This window comes from Triturus cristatus, chromosome 8 (assembly GCF_964204655.1).
Source record: "Triturus cristatus chromosome 8, aTriCri1.1, whole genome shotgun sequence".
Lineage (NCBI taxonomy): Eukaryota > Metazoa > Chordata > Amphibia > Caudata > Salamandridae > Triturus > Triturus cristatus.
The window spans coordinates 189,068,781-189,085,128 of record NC_140591.1 but is presented as its reverse complement, the minus strand read 5'-3'; the positions used below and the strand labels follow the sequence as shown (position 1 = coordinate 189,085,128).

At 46.3% G+C, this 16,348-nt stretch overlaps 1 protein-coding gene across 1 annotated transcript in view; it reads left to right on the top strand.

Annotated features, from left to right (window-relative positions):
- MORC3 (MORC family CW-type zinc finger 3) overlaps positions 1-16,348 on the top strand; it is a 684,179-nt gene that overhangs the window by 213,514 nt on the left and 454,317 nt on the right. The window contains exon 5 of the mRNA XM_085621291.1: positions 3,838-3,985. Within this exon, the coding sequence (XP_085477417.1) occupies positions 3,838-3,985 (148 nt within the window). The remainder of the gene's footprint in view (positions 1-3,837; positions 3,986-16,348) is intronic.

Below are 16,348 nucleotides of genomic sequence, written 5' to 3'. Positions count from 1 at the left end.
AAAGCCTCAGAGTCTTCCCTCTCATTCTGTCTCGCTCCTCAGTTAGTGAAAACCGAGACTTCAAGAAACGGATATTACCCTCTCTTTCCGCCTTTCGTTTATTTGCTCCCCTGTGAAATGGATCCAAAAAAGAATAACATTTTTGCTGGAAACGTTGTCTTTCTCTGACACAAGTGCAGCCTCCGGGTGGAGAGAAATAAAACATTCCAAATGTGAAAAATAAATAACTAATTAAAGCAAGACAGAGTGGTTGCGAGGTGGCCAGATTTATTTATTACACCTTAACACATTAGCGCCACTTTACAGTGTTTGCCAGTGGAGTGATACTTTTGTTTTCTCCTCTCTCTTTGAACAACATTGTTTTCCCTGTGTGGGAAAGTGCACCTTCCCTGGAGGTACTGAAATACCTGCTTGATGGGTGAATTGGAAAACAAAATGTGTACAGCGACTGTGTGTTTACGAATGTGGTCTTTTTATACCATACTGCCTATGTTTTGAAAGAATATAAGCAATGGCCACTGAAACGGGTCCCTTCCGGGCCCTGTAGTCATGGCCTTACCTTTTCATGCAAAAGCACTCACTAATTTCAGAATAATGAGTGTAAAAGGAAAAAGGTAACCATGACTGAGAGGGAGGGAGGGAGAGGGAGGGAGGGAGACGGAGAGGGAGGGAGAGAGGGGAATAGGGGGTTAGGGGGAGGGAGGGACACAGAGAGGGAGGGACACAGAGAGGGAGGGAGACGGAGAGAGAGAGAGGGGGAGGGAGGGAGGGAGACAGGGAGGGAGGGAGACAGGGAGGGAGACAGAGAGGGGGGAGACGGAGAGGGGGGAGACAGAGAGGGGGGAGACAGAGGGAGACAGGGAGGGAGGGAGACAGAGGGGGGAGGGAGACAGAGGGGGGAGGGAGACAGAGGGGGGAGAGAGACAGAGAGGGGAGAGAGACAGAGAGGGGGAGACGGAGAGAGACGGAGAGGGAGAGAGACAGATAGAAGGAGAGAGGGAGGGAGACGGAGGAGGGAGGGAGATGGAGGAGGGAGGGAGATGGAGGAGGGAGGGAGATGGAGGAGGGAGGGAGATGGAGGAGGGAGGGAGATGGAGGAGGGAGGGAGACGGAGGGAGGGAGACGGAGGGGGAGGGAGAGGGAGGGAGACGGAGGGAGAGGGAGGGAGATGGAGGACGGAGGGAGACTGAGGATGGAGGGAGACGGAGGAGGGAGGTATGTGTATGCCGGGTCCGGTGGCTCAGTGGACGAAGGCGTCCGCTGCAGGGACCTGTGTTCCACCTCATGGTCACAGTTTTTTTTTGTTGCTCTAGCCCCGCCCCCTCCCCCAATGACCCCGCCCCCAAGGTGCAGCCCTTGGCCACAAACCACACTGTAAATTTGGCCCCCAAGAGAAAGTTTGTGAGTACCCCTGCTCTAGCCCATATCATCCGCTCTCACAACCTCAACGTCCTACACCGACCACATTCAACTCATTCTCTACCTCACGGACAAGATGCCCTGTACCCCATTTAAGTTCAGTGCCTGCAAGACTGAAATCGCCCACTGGATGAAGACCAATTGTCTGAAGCTAAAGACCGACCAGACCAAAATCGTGATGTTCGGGAAGAGCAGTTCACTGTGGGACTCCACCTGCTGGCCAGCAGAGTTAGGACAGACACCCCCACCACCCATGCAAATAATCTTGGGATCATTATCAATAGCAAACACAACATGACCGCGTCAAACTTCCATACCCTTAGGTTGGCGGCTCCTACTCAGCACCCGGCAAACCATCATGCATGCCCAGGTCACAAGCACGCAGCACTACTGGAAGAACCTCTTGCCGAGATCAACAGACAATTCTGAAGGCTGCAGAGTATTCAAAATTCAGTGCCAGAGCCGCTCTCTACCTCCCACTTCACACTTGCATCATACTGCACCTGATGGAGCTCCTTTAGATCCCCATACACAAACATGCACATTTCAGATTCCTTACCCATACTTTCATGGCATTACATAACACTGACCAGCATATTTCTACAATCGCATCTGCTTTCACAAACCTTCCAGATACCTCAGCTCATCGGTTCTTCTACTTGCACATATCCCACGCAAACAGAAATCCAGATCCACGGTCGAGCTTTCTCTTACACGGCGTCTAAAGCATGGAATGACCTGCTGCTATACTTCAGAGCCTCCTCCTCACTTCTTGAATTCCGCAGGAAGACGAAGACCTAGCTTTTCGAGTAGCCCCATTAGGCTGTAGGTTTTGGTAGACTCACATCTGCTTAGGGCCAGGATACCCTCCTGGGTGAGGGTGTGCTCCATAAATCTGCATAGAATAACAACATAACATATTTTAGACATTTGCATCATCCACACTCTAGCCACCATTTGTGAGGGTGTGCTGCTTTACAGTCAGTGCAGAGCATGTGTATCTACAGTAACACATGCTACGAACGGAAAATGTTCCTTTCCCTGTAAACATCTGTTTGCAGCCTGTAGTTCTGTAGATTCACATGCACCCACCCTCCTCCCAAGAAGTGTGTGGCTGTGAACACAAATCTCCGTTTTATATTTTTACTAGCTTCCTTTGCAAATACACATTTGCACCTTACTGCGTTTACTCACCTCTCCATACTACTCTCTCCTGCTGTGCGGAAAACAGTCTACCATGTAATCCATGTCCATGTGCATTGTCAACTGTGAGAGAAGTCGCACCATACCATGTGACTTCTTTGAAGAAAAATAACTTGCAAATGTCCGAGCCCAACACTGGATTGCAGGAATATACAGAGCAGATGAATCTACAGCACAACACGCTATAGAACTTATGCTTACAGGGTAAGTAACATTTTCCTTCTCTTTTATAAAGTGAAAGAACTGACTGGACATTCCTTTATTGGGTGATATTATGTTGATTGTTGATTGTTGAGTTCTGAGTCTATAATTCGACACCACCTCCCTGAGTAAGCTTCGGACTGCTTGCCTTGCAGCCCTGAAAGTCAAGTGGTAAAGTAGTGTATTTGCTTCTCAGTTATCTCTATCCATAGCAGGCCAGGCTCTTTACCATTAGTGTAAATCAGTCTTAGTACCCGCAGTTGAAGCCCATTAACTCTTTTGTACCTCAGAAACCCTAAATTGGGTTTGCCAAGTACTGTCATCTATGGTTTGACTTGTTTGGTCTTTCCCTATTTTATTTTGTTTCAGCTAGCCTGGAACTGCTGTACAGTGTCCAGGCTTAGATGCAGTTCCTGACATCCTGGCCAAGTCCTTCAACATGAGTAACCCGTTGGCTCCATTGAAATGCCTACAGGGAGGTTTTGACAAATCTAATAGGAAGCATTAAATTATTTCAGGTTTCCATCACTACATATTGGTAGCCATCTTCTATATGCACTGGTCCCCTCTTTGCATGAGAATGGTTCCAGGACCATGTACTGTTGTTCTGTAGAAAATATTTTTGGGAACTAAAGTTACAGTGGGACAGACATTAAAAGTGATGAACTATACCTTTTACCACATTCACCTACAGTGACTTCGTCTTGGCTGTCTTGTTTTCTGCATTCCAGTATTAAGTTTGAAATGTTCTTTTTCAATTCAGTATTAACACTAGGAAAGTTATGTTAAAAATGTTCACATGCACATTGAAAAGTTAATGTTTAAACCTAAGCCGTGTTTTGTGTAAAGATCACACGATTTATTTCCCCTCTCTAGAAAACCCCGGCAAGTCACCTGCAAATACGGTATGTGAGCGAACAGTCTGAAAGAGCCAGTTTTTTAGTTTTAGCTGCTACACATTCTTCCTGTTATAAATTCCATTTCCATGTTCTGAATCCTTAACTGCATGCTTACGGCAGCTCAATAAAAGTGCAGCATCTCAGGCTAATCTGAGCGCAATCCTGAAACATTCCTTGTTTTCATCAGAGAAAGAACTTTTGGCCGAACTGGATGCAATTATTGGGAAAAAGGGAACCAGGATTATTATTTGGAATCTAAAGCGGTGAGTTACTCTATTCAGTGCTGCATTTGTATGCACCACTGCCTGTTCAAAATAAAATATTGAAACTGAACCAACACATCTGCACAATATAAAAAATGTAAATCACTGCACAAGACACATGCATAGCTATGTATGCAGACTTCAAGATGCCCTTGAGAGTTTTATTATAAAATAATATACAGTGACTGTGTTGCCACACTTTCTTGTTCAGCCCATAGGCTGCCATTCTCCATGGACTCTGCTTTGGGCACGTGGATATGATTCTTGAGAGTAAACGTTTCATGTTGTATAAATGTGTCATTCAAAACCCATAGAATTTTAGCTTTAGTTGTGGAGGGCCAAAAATAAAGGAGTTAAACTAATAATACAGTTGCTGTGTCAGAACAAGCTATTCATTTCCGTTTTTGCTGCACATTTGAAGAAAGTGGACAGAAAACATGTGGCCTAATGGCCCTTCTGTTGTAATTTACTGAGGTGTATGTTTGTTTATGGGTTCAGTGGTAATTAAGCTTCTCAATGGATATTTATTAATATTCATTAACGTGCAGAATCCAGAGTGCATTTCAAAGCATAGAGAAAAAATCTCCAACAAATTATAAATGAGATGCCTATTAATAGGCAGCATCATCAGTACGTTTTTTAAGTTTTAAATTAAAATCACTGTCAAATTATGATAAACCAATCTTAAAATAAAAAAATTAGTTCAAAACAGCTATGCTCTGGAACCTGTCCTCCTCATCTTTTATTAAAAGTGAGGAAATAAAAGGAAATGGTCATTGTCATACAGCCTCTCGTAGAGAAAAACCATATCACTTCAAGACGAGTCACATTTTTTAAATTGATCTTTGTAGGAATGCATAATTGTGATATATATATAACCAATTGTGTTCTAACTTAGTATGCCAAACAGAAGATAATGTGAGTATATCATTTACCAGAATAACCGCAATGGACATACATATCCACTACAGATGAGCAGAGTCCGTGACCACAGCAAGCCAAGGCAAGGGAGCCAGACGCTGGGAAAAGCGAAAGCACCAGAAAGTTGCAGACTGCAGATTGCGGACTGCAGACTGTAATACAGCAGAGTGGCGGCCCAAAAGGGTCGGAAAAGGGCATTATAAGCATTTAAGCTGCTAGTTCGCTACACCACCGCCCGCCCGCTACCCGCCTGTCCACTGCACCGCACTGCTTCATTTCTTCATACCGTGCCGCAGCCACGTCATTGTTGCGGGGGCCGCTGGGCCTGGAACGGGGTGGGAACGTCTGGGACCGTTTGGCGCCGCCGTTACCAACTTGGGAGGCACCGGCATCGGCGTCATCATCGTAATTGCAGCGGGCTTCGGAGGAGGCTTTGGAGGAGGCCGGTGGGGGTGCTGTGCCTGTTTCCACCGACGCACTCCCTCCGCGCCCCCGGGTCCTAGTTGCCTCCGAATCGAGAGGTGGTGTGGGTTGGATCCCGCGGAGTGCAGCGGAGGAGCCCTGGGACGGGGGCTCCAGCAAGACACAGCGTGGACTAAGCGGCAGAAAAGCCAGGTGGGGTGAGTTCCCGCCTGGGGGAGTCAGTGTGGCTGTAGGAGCGGATTGTGGACAGGGTTGGTCATTCCCTCACGTCAGGGTCTGAAGGCACCGTGGAGGAGTGGAAGAGCCAAGAGGAAAGGGAATACTGCTGTAAGAAGCAAATTTAATTCAAGGGAGGGTTGGCAGGTGCATTGTGATACGGAGAACTAAGGGTGCTTTGCAACCCTGTATCATAAGTCCTGTATGACTGCATGAAAAACGAGACTGGTGAGACCGGAGACTCTGGTAACTCCCTTTTTTCTTTTCCCTCCCTCCTTTTTTCTTTTTCCCTGCCTCGACAAGCACCTGTAAAGTACCCGTCTTAGACACGTCCGACCCTGCCAAGAACTGCCATTAAATAACACGACTTGATCGTCAGACAGGGCCTAAAGGAGTGTGGGTCCCAGAAAGGGGAAATGAGATCGGGGAAAACACGCCTACCTGCGGAAAGTAAAAAACCCACCAAAAAATCGAGAAAGCTAACCATGGAAGCAAAAAGATCACCGGAATCGGGGACTGTACTAAAAACTAGGGAAAAGTTGGTATCGGTACCAACCCCCGAGCCAAGACCTGACCCCAGACGGAAACCCGTTCTCTTAAAATACTTTTACCTAAAAGACCCAATGGCACCGATTTATGCTCCAACAGTGGAGGCTTCTAAGCTTCCAAGCCCTCTTGAGCCATCAAACGTGCCTAGTACCAAACTAGAGTCTCCAACTACTCCTATGTGTTCTCTTCAAGGCAAACCTGCGTTGGTCACCGCACAAGTGCATTGTCCTAACGCCTCAGCAACCTCAAATGAAATTAATGGAGGCAGCGCTGTAAGGGACACTGGAGACAATGACCTCGTAAAGGCCCCAAGGCCGACACGAAGAAAAAGTGAGATAACAGCCGTGACAAGTGACGACAAGGTTGACGCTGGTGACCACATTAGAGGAAATAGGGGCATCCATGAGGGAAATTCAGGCCATAAAAATCAATCCATCCTTTTAGGGCCAGAACCGGACTCATGGTTAAATCCCCTTTTTTTATCAAATGACTCCCGATTTGAGGAACTCTCCGAAAGAATCACAAAATACATCGATACTCGAGAGAGATTCACGAGTAAAACACGGTCCCGGCGATCAGCATCTGAGTCCGGGCATGCTGGTTTCAACTCCTCGAGGCCTCGACCCAAGTAGAAACCAACAAAAAGCAGGCACAAATGACCGCAGAAACACGCAGATTAATCAGCAACTCCTGAGCCATTCAGTGCCAATTACAATTTCATCGGGGTCCATGTCGGACTTAGAGCTAAAGGACCTGAGTAAAATCGAAAAACATGAGCCTTCAACATCATGGACCCAATCCTTGCTAAGCAGCCTAGAGCAAGCAATAAGGGTGCTGAATTACCAATCTAACAAAATGGAAGTCCAGATCGATCGTATTACATTAGTGGCTGGGCACATTTCGGGTATAAATGCAAAATTGGATTCCCTTTCTGCGCTCCTAACAACTCAGGGGATACCAGATTTCAACACAGGAAGGAGTGATCAAAAACAAAACTGTGGTTGTGGAAGTATAATAGAAAAACTAACAAGCCTTCCGGCCATCCTGATGGACATTCTAGGGGAGGTTAAACTTTCACGTGTTAACTGAAAGGTGCTAGAAATAACTCCTTCCCCGGAAAAATTACAAACATTTAAGAGAAAGGCCTCAATAAGTAAACATACAACGGATCCAGACCAATCATCAAAGGAATGTGGTCTAGGTAAAATCGTATCAGTTATTGAAGAATCTCAGTCCATCCACCAATCTAACTCCGAGGAAAAACTAACAGAGAGAAAGGAAAAGGGCGAGAAAGGCCAGGCTCAAGAACAAGAAACAACACAATGTGGTTTCTGAGAAAATCTTCCCTATATTTAAAAATAAATTCCATCCCGGAAACAATTCTAACCTCTTGAACGGGCCAACAGGTGGTGAGGGTCTTTTACCAGACCCAACTGACAAACTAAATTCATCACTCACACAAAGGGGAGAAGGCTCCAGACCAGGAGTCAACCTAAGTCCACACCTACCTATGGGCGATGAATGCAAAGAGGTCACAAGAACAAACCACCATTCTTTAGTACAAGTGCGGGGACGTAAAGAATCCAAACCATCACAAGGGGGTGAACACGGAGTTCATGAGGAGCATGACATGACACGAGCATCGGTAATAAACAGTCCGGCTACACAAAACAGCCATAATGAGGTTTCAAATCCAGCAATAGAAAATTTCAGTGAGCAACAATTATTTACAATTCCTGAAAGGAACACACACGAACAAAGCGGTGCAGCAGTAGCAGTCGTAAATAACGCAGTGTTAACCCCCCTGCGAATTACTGTCCTGGAAAAAGAACGTAAATGCTCTTTTTCACAAAGGGAGCAAAACATGCCCCGACTGAAGAAAAAGAATACAGCCCTTATACAGAATCAAGCATTTATATCTGAGACCGTACAGAACGAGCAAGAACAAAAACTGATCAAGTCAGTCAGTGCCAGGTTACAAGCTTGTAACCTTACTCCTCGCAAAACAGACACAAAATTCAAGGATGGAAGGAATCACTCAGAACCATACGAGCTAAAATTAACGTTTATTCCTGATTATTCGACAAGGGGCACGCAGGACATCCTGAACCGAGGCAACCTGTTAACACAGTTTAAAGAACTATCGGACCTAAAAGGTATTACCTCCCAGGATCTTTATTCTGTGGAATTCCAGCAAAATGCAAACAAAACGGATACAGAAGAAACAGTTACAACCTGGGCCTCAAAGGATCTGGTAGACAGGATATATCTTGCAAGACCTCAGTTCGAAACATGGGGAATTTCTATAACGCGCCACAAGCGCACGAGGTACCCATATCTATTACAATTTAGCAAACGAGATCAAACAGAGGGGCAAGAGAGCACAGGCCAAACATCCACTTGTTTACGTGGCGCCAGGGCCTTTACGCCAGAGCCTTCTAGTGCATCCCGTAAAGCACAAGCAATTGATCGCCGTCACGTAGACAGAATGGGTTGGTCCTGGATTCCTACTGTCTTGAGCAACAAAGCTGCCTAACCCCGTTCTGAATCCTACCGGGATTTCACGGAACCTGATGCCCCGCCAGAAAGTAATAAAGAAGCCCATAGTTTTAATCTGTTCGTGGAATGTGCATGGCTTTCGAGAAATGGCCCATGACTATGAAACCCAAGCCTTCTTCTTACGACAAGACATCATTTTGATTCAGGAGTCCTGGAAATTAGCATCAACACCAATTCCAGGCTTCCAAGAATATCAAATACATGCAGAAAGCCTCTCCACGCATGGTCACCCTCGTGGTGGACTTTCGACATACGTAACCCTTAAGTTCAACTGGGCATCTGAGGAAATAGACGTGGGCTTGAAGTGGGTCCAAGTGATCAGAATTACCGAAAATCAGTCATCGGGCACGGAACTTTGGAAATTGATAATTCTTAATGTCTATATCCATCCCGACAGACCGTCACAAAAAGAAAAACACGTGACTTTGTTATCACTTATTAAGTTCTTGCAAAGGATTTACTCAAAATATCCACTGGTCATCTCTGGTGACTTCAACAATGTCCTTATCGACTAAAACAAGGCGAAGGTGATGATAAAAGTAAACAGTGGAGGAAAACAGTTAGCATCCAGCCTTAATGACCACGGCCTGTCAATATTAAATGGGAAATTTAAGGAGGACAGGCCGGCAGCCGCCACATATTTATGTGGCAGGGTTCACTCAATAATTGATTATACTATAATAAGTGATGAGTTAATCCCCAGTATCGAAGCGTTTGGTATAGAACATTGAGCTGAAAGTGACCATCTTCCTCAAATTATAAGTCTGAATTCTGCACCAAGTATGGCGCCAACAATGACCTCTCTATTGCAACAAGCATCAAAGTTTAATCTGAAAAAATGAAAATGGCATGGTGAGGGTCTGGGTAAAATCATGGTCTCAGTTAAAGCACAGATGGCTAACTTTGGAACCCAAAAGGAGGAGGACCGAGTATCCAACTGGGAACAAACGATTCAGGTCTTGCAACTTAAATTCCCAGCAAGGTCAGGGAACTGCAGAATCTTTTACAACAAAAAGGAGCCGTGGTTCAATATGGATCTTAGAGCAAAAAAGAGAAAAGTGGCTAAGGAGGTCCGGGCCTTGGCAAATCAAAAAACATCGGGATTTGCGGCAAACATATCTAAATTGGGGAGAGCAAGGAGCACTTACAGGAAGGCACTGACAGCTGCAAAGAATCCATCTGGCATAAGTTGCTAATTTCGGGAAAAAATCCGAACAGCCGGGATTTTTGGGGTATTATAAATGATCTCAATCAAGGGTTTAAACTCCAACAGGAAGCCGGGGTTGGAGCAGACATCTGGATCAGACACGTGCAAACTCTATATAGCAAAACGGAGACAGGTCACTACAACAACTCTGGGGCAGAGAAGGACCACATGGAGGAATTAAAAGGAGAGAATAAAAACAAAAATGGGGAATTCGTGCAGGAAAACCTGGAGAACGGGTTAACAGAATTAGATGATTTAAATAGTAAAAACGAACTAAGATCGATAATCTTAAGATTAAAGACAGAGGGGGCAGCAGGACCCAACGGGCTGCCAAACGCAATCTTTAAGCACGACCCGGACCTGTGGTCGGAGATTCTAACACCATTGTTTAATCAAACATACAAACATGCAGAGTTACCTGTCTCCTGGAAAGGGAGCATCATCCATCCCATTTTTAAGCGCGGTGACCATCGAAACCCCTCGAACTATAGATTGATATCCCTAATCGATGTAGAGGCTAAACTATATGCCTCTTGCATCTTATCAGAACTACAAGCTTGGATCTTAGAAACAAAGATCATGCCAAAATTTCAAACAGGATTTATGCAAGGAATGGGAACAATAACGAACCTAACCTGTCTGACAATCCTAATAGATCAAGCCGTAGGAAAAGGTACTCGACTGTATGCTTGTTTTATCGATATCAAGTCCGCCTTTGACCGAGTAAATAGAGAGCGCCTATGGAGTAAGTTGGAGAGCTGGGGGCTGCCACACCAGCTCTTAATAGCCATCAAAGCCTTATACCAAAATACTTGGACAAAGGTGAAACTGGGAAACGGAGGTAGTACAACAGGGAGGATCCCAACGCACCAAGGTATAAAACAAGGCTGTGTTTTAGCCCCCACCCTTTTTTATCTCTTTCTTGCAGACCTTACAAATGCGATTGAATCAGTAGATAGTCATCCTCCCCACTTGGTAGACAACACAATTTATTATTTACAATACGCTGATGACATAGTCTTGTTGAGTAAAACCCCAATCGATTTACAAAGAGCCATCAACAAATTAACATCGTACTTAGAAAGGGCAAGCTTGGAACTAAACAAAGAAAAAACAAAAGTGGTCCGGTTGGTTGACCCGAATAAATTAAAATACAAATGGACGGCACAAGGGATAACAGTGAAAGAACAAGAGAACTATAAGTATTTGGGACTAACAATAACAAAAGGAGGAAAGTATAATGGCCACAAAACAGCATTAAAAACAAAGGCACAATCCCTTATTTTTGCCCACCGCTCCCTAAAAGGTAAAATGGACTGTCCTAATTATAGTCACCAATTAAAAGTGATGGCAGCACAGATAATGCCCACCTTATCGTATGGCTTGGTTACATGGTGTGGGAAGGAGGCTGATCTTCTAAACAACTTACAGACCAAAATTTATAAAGCGGTCTTCAATCTGCCTAAATCTGCCTCAGCCGCACAAGTCAGGCTTGAATTTGGTCTGCAAAATCAGAAGTACCGGAGCATGAGCAGCTTTGTGAAACTTTGTCATAAACTTCGAACTGCTCACTCAGAAACATTGGATTGGCTAAGCTGGGAGGAAATAAAAAAACGTGGGGAAACTGAAAAGCCGACTATTTGGGGACAATATCTGAAACAATGTGTGGAAAAGCTGAAGTTGGAATCAGTCTGGAAATCAGGGTCAGACAAGGCTATGTTAAGCAAACTAGCCAACATGTCGGCAAAAAGGAAATTGTTTATGGAGGATAAAGAGACATTGGCAAAACGTCAGCATGGGTGGACCATCATGAACTCTTTTACATCTTTAAAACCATTGCCTTACCTAGCATCCCACTTCAATGGTCATCTCAAAAAAGTATTTATGGCTTATTGGATGGGGATGCATGTCTCAAAAGACCTACTGCCATCTTGGAAACCGCCGCACCAGACGAAACAATGCCGCCTTTGCAGGTACCATACAGAAACTTTGGTCCATCTTTTCTGTACATGCCCGGCCCTGATAAACCAGAGACGATTTTTATTGAAACCTATTTTGAACGTGTTAAACATTCGATCTTGCAGACATGTTGGCTCAGAGGCTCCTCCATAATCTTGGCTTGCCGTGGAGTCAAATTCCTGGAAGAAGCAAAAAAATGCCTAGTGTTAATAGAACATGAGGGCCTAACAGACAGGGGGCCACCGGGGACTTCTTAACCTCCGGATAGTATAAGTACCTCTTTCAAAAGCAAGGAGTAATCATTCTCAGCATTATTTTTTATACAAAAAAAAAAAAGTTTTTACTCATTTGTAATTTCATTTTTTTTTTATGCGAACTTTGTAACAATTTTAATTAATTACGCAAATAAAAAATTTCAATTTTCGACATACATATCCAATGAAATTACTTGAGGATAGTAGTGTAAATAGAATACTAAACTGCTTTAAGCTCAACCTTTGCAACTGTAAGAAAAAAAAGAACAAAAGAAACGAAAAGCAAATGTAATATCCCCTCAAACTCTTTCCCCTACGCAGCCCCTCATATTATACGCAGTGAAGTTCAAGCTTAGTGCTAGACATTTCTGGGTGTGTACCCATCTCTGAGCTCACAGTTTTGGACCAAACAGGGGTCCAGGAAGGCCATAACTAAGCCTCACTCTGTGTTTCGATCTTTATCACTTTTTGCTCCAAACCGTGCCAAATCTCAGTCTGTGGGAGTCTATTGTCCGATTTGGAGTCAAAGGTTTGCAACAGAGGTTCCTAATTCAATCCCACATTGGGACAAGACAGTACCCTTAACCTGCCACTATTTGTGGACATCTTATCTCCGCTAAAGTGAAACTATTCAGGTCTGTCTTTTATCTACCCAGATCTGATAGTTGTGGGGATCTCTAGCTCATGGAGATTATCCTCTTTGCAGTAATCCGAGCTAGATCACTAAATCGGTCTTTCAACTTGTAATAAGCACCAATAAACAAACCTTAGAAGTACCATGTGTACCTGTTCAGTCTGCGATATAGGCTGGCACATCTGTCCACCAACCCTGTATGAGAGCACATGACCATACCATTTGTCTGAAGACGACTCCATTTTGATTGCATCTGGAGCATCCAATTTCCCCCTTTGATAGACCAGTCTCTGGCTCCCCCCTGGACCCTATGTATGTGCAAATGCTGCATGGTCTGGTTGTTCAGGCTGGACTATTCCCATGAGGAACAGTGTTGAGGCTGATTTGTATATGGCTGGGTCCAAACTGAGGTGGCATGGTGAGCAAAATAATGATGGGTTGAGATGCTACCCCGAGCGATTGCAAGTGGTTAGTCAAATTGCAAGTATTCATCCCATCACCTTTTGTGTGTTTGATGTACCACCATAGGTGGCAACAGTATGCCCAGATGTGGGTGCCTTGCTCACTGTGCCACTAGAGTATAGCTATACCTGGCTGATGAGCCCTTTTCAAGGCAAAAGTGGCCCTTGGTGGTTTGTGTTCTGGTTCGGTGGGGCCCTGGCCTGGCAGTACTGGCTAGAATGTTCCCACGAGGAGTAGGGCCAAGACTGATTTGCTTCCAAACTGAGGTGGCAGGTGAGCAAAAGAATCATTGGTTGAAATTCTACACCAAGCAATTACCAGAGGTTAGACAAATTGCAATAATTCCTCCCAACACCTTTTGTGTTTGATAAATACTGCATGCACAGGAACTGGCCCAGATGCATTCCGCAAGCCGCCCTCAAATTCCATTAGAGTACCCAAGTCATATAGGCCACCCACTAAGGTCACTGCTGTCCACGCCGCTCTATCCACTGTTTTCACAATGCAGCTAAACTTAATGCAGCACACCTAGTGGGATCTTAGGAGCACAGGGAGTGCCGTACATGCTGCGTCTCAAGAAACGGTTCCAATTCTATTTAACTGTGAATCGCAAATTCTTTATATATTCCCAGATGTGTGGTGATGCTAATTCCTTACAGGCATTTTTAAAAATTCGCCACCGGAGGCATTGAAGCTGAGCAGTCCTACAATACTACTCGGAGACATCCAGCTCCTCTTCAAGGGTCAGATACTACATCTCCAGAGCAACGCTCCTCCTACCAGTACCCCTCACTAGTTCTGTCAACAATGTGTGTGGACAGTTTCTGAAACTAGGCTTTCTTGAGCCATAATGGGATATTTGCAAAGAGATAAAGTAGTCCGGGTAATAATAACATCTTGGCGAGAACAACATGCCCCATCACAGACAGTGGCAGTCTGTATCACAACACCATCAAGAATGTAGCTGCCACCATTGTGTTCACCCAAGTGTCTCTGTAATCTGACGAGACATCTAGCCGCAGATTCCTTAACTTAGAATATTCCCAGGCGCCAGACTGGATCCGGAAAACTTTTTGCAGCAGCACCTCTGCGCACCGGGGGATGGCGCCACACGACCCCGTCCTGATGTCGTCCACGTACGTGATGTCAGCGAGGTCATATAAGTCCCTCCCGGCGCACTGACGTCAGTTTCCTCCTTTTCCACGTGCAACGCGGATCCAGAGTAAGCGGTTCCTCTGGCCTGGTTTCAGGCCCTTCTTTGACGCTTCGCGCCTGGAACAGTGTGCGATGCCCTCGGGCTTTAAATCCTGTACTTCCTGCTTGCGGCAAATGTCCATGACAGACCTGCATCTTATTTGTATGTGGTGTCTGGGCTAGCACCACGACTCCATGGACTGCGAAGCCTGCTAACACCTTAAGCCGAAGTCCCGGTGGGAGAGCCGGATGAAGCTTCTTTCGGCACGACTGTCCCGGTCAGTTGTCTCGTCCCACGACCTCTTCAACACAGTTTTGCCGTCGATCACCCTCTGGGGCCCGAGGCTGTCGTTCACCACTTCTTGGTAAGTTGCAGCGCAGGTTGCCGAGGTCCTCTACCTCCATTTCATCTGTTGTCAGCGGCGCTGGTTCCCGGAATATTCCGGACGTGCGCCCCCGACAGTCGTCTCCCCTCTGTCCACCCTATCCGGGTGCGGGGGCGTCTCGGGCCCAAATGAAGGCTAATGCCACGGCTTTGCAGGCCTCCCTTGGGTCCTCTCCTCTCCCTGGAGCGTCCTCGGGCCTCCCCTGTCTGTGGGGTCCCCGACGGACTCTCCGGTGGGTTCGCCCCCGGCGTCAATTGACCCTTTACCCTCCAGCGATGTCGGAGATGTGGTATCGTTAGGGCGTGTCCCGGCTTGGTCCCCCTCTTCGATCCATATGGCGTCATCCGGGTGCGGTCCGGCTGGGTCCCCCTCTATGGCCCATTGCACCCCTGCCACGCCGCATAGTCCCGTGGGACTCCCTGTGGCGTCGCAGGCAGTTGCTGGTGCTCAAAGCCTGGCTTTGTGCACACCTCCGCCTTCTGGGCAGGTGACCGCCTGTCCGGAGTCCGAGTTGGCGCCACTCTCCTCCCTGGCTCCGCCTCCGCTTCTTTCTCTGGAGTCTGAGCCTGTTGTGGTTGTGGCTGAGGCGGCGCTGGTGCGGCTCCGGAGGTATGCCCCCCCCCCTTGGTTCCGGCACCTTCTCCTTCTTCGGGAGGTGAACTTGTCGCCTCCCCGGCTCTGCCTCCGCTTCTACCCTCGGAGTCGGAGCCGGTCCGGGTTGAGGCTAAGTCTGCGCCGGTGTGCAAAATGCCCGTATTAACTATGCTGAAACACTAGAAACCTTACGGATGATTGATCACAGGGCCTAAATGCAACGCAAACACTCTGCGGCTGATAGAGCCAGGGCACTGCTTGCCTGTCTAATACGAGACAAACCTGACCCACCACCTATAACGCAGATACGCACTCCAGATGGGAGTATGGCCCATACACAACAAGAGATTAATGAGGCCTTTTATACACATCTCGGCACTCTCTATACTGAACCCAAACTAAATAAGAACCCCTTCCATCATGGCCTTTTTTGCAAGATCTCACAACTCGGTACTCTCAGCTGCAGTACAATAGAAAATTGGTGGCCCTATCACACAGCAGGAAATCCGTACCGCAATTAAGGGTCTGAATCGTAATAAGGCACCTGGGCTCGACATGCTACCGATCGAATTTTACCATACGTATGCAGATGTCCTGGTCCCCACACTAGAGGCCGTATATAAGACTGCTCTGGAGGCCGGCTATTTACCACAATCCACCATGGAAACATTGGTCACCTCATTGCCAAAACCGGGACGAGATAACCTTGACTTGTCGAATTATAGGCCCCTTTCACTGTTCGCGACGAGTATAAAATTCTGAATAAAGCTCTAGCTAACCGTATACAACCCTACCTCACGACTCTCATACATAGCGACCAATGCGGGTTTCTACCGAACTGCAGCACGTCCCTCAACACGAGACGATTACACTACTTCATGAGTGCCACCCCGGGCACTTATCAGACCGCGGGGTGTTTGACACTGGATCTCACACAGGCCTTTGATTCTCTGTCCTGGGATTATATGTTTTTGGCACTTCAACAATTCGGGCTTCCGGACTCGT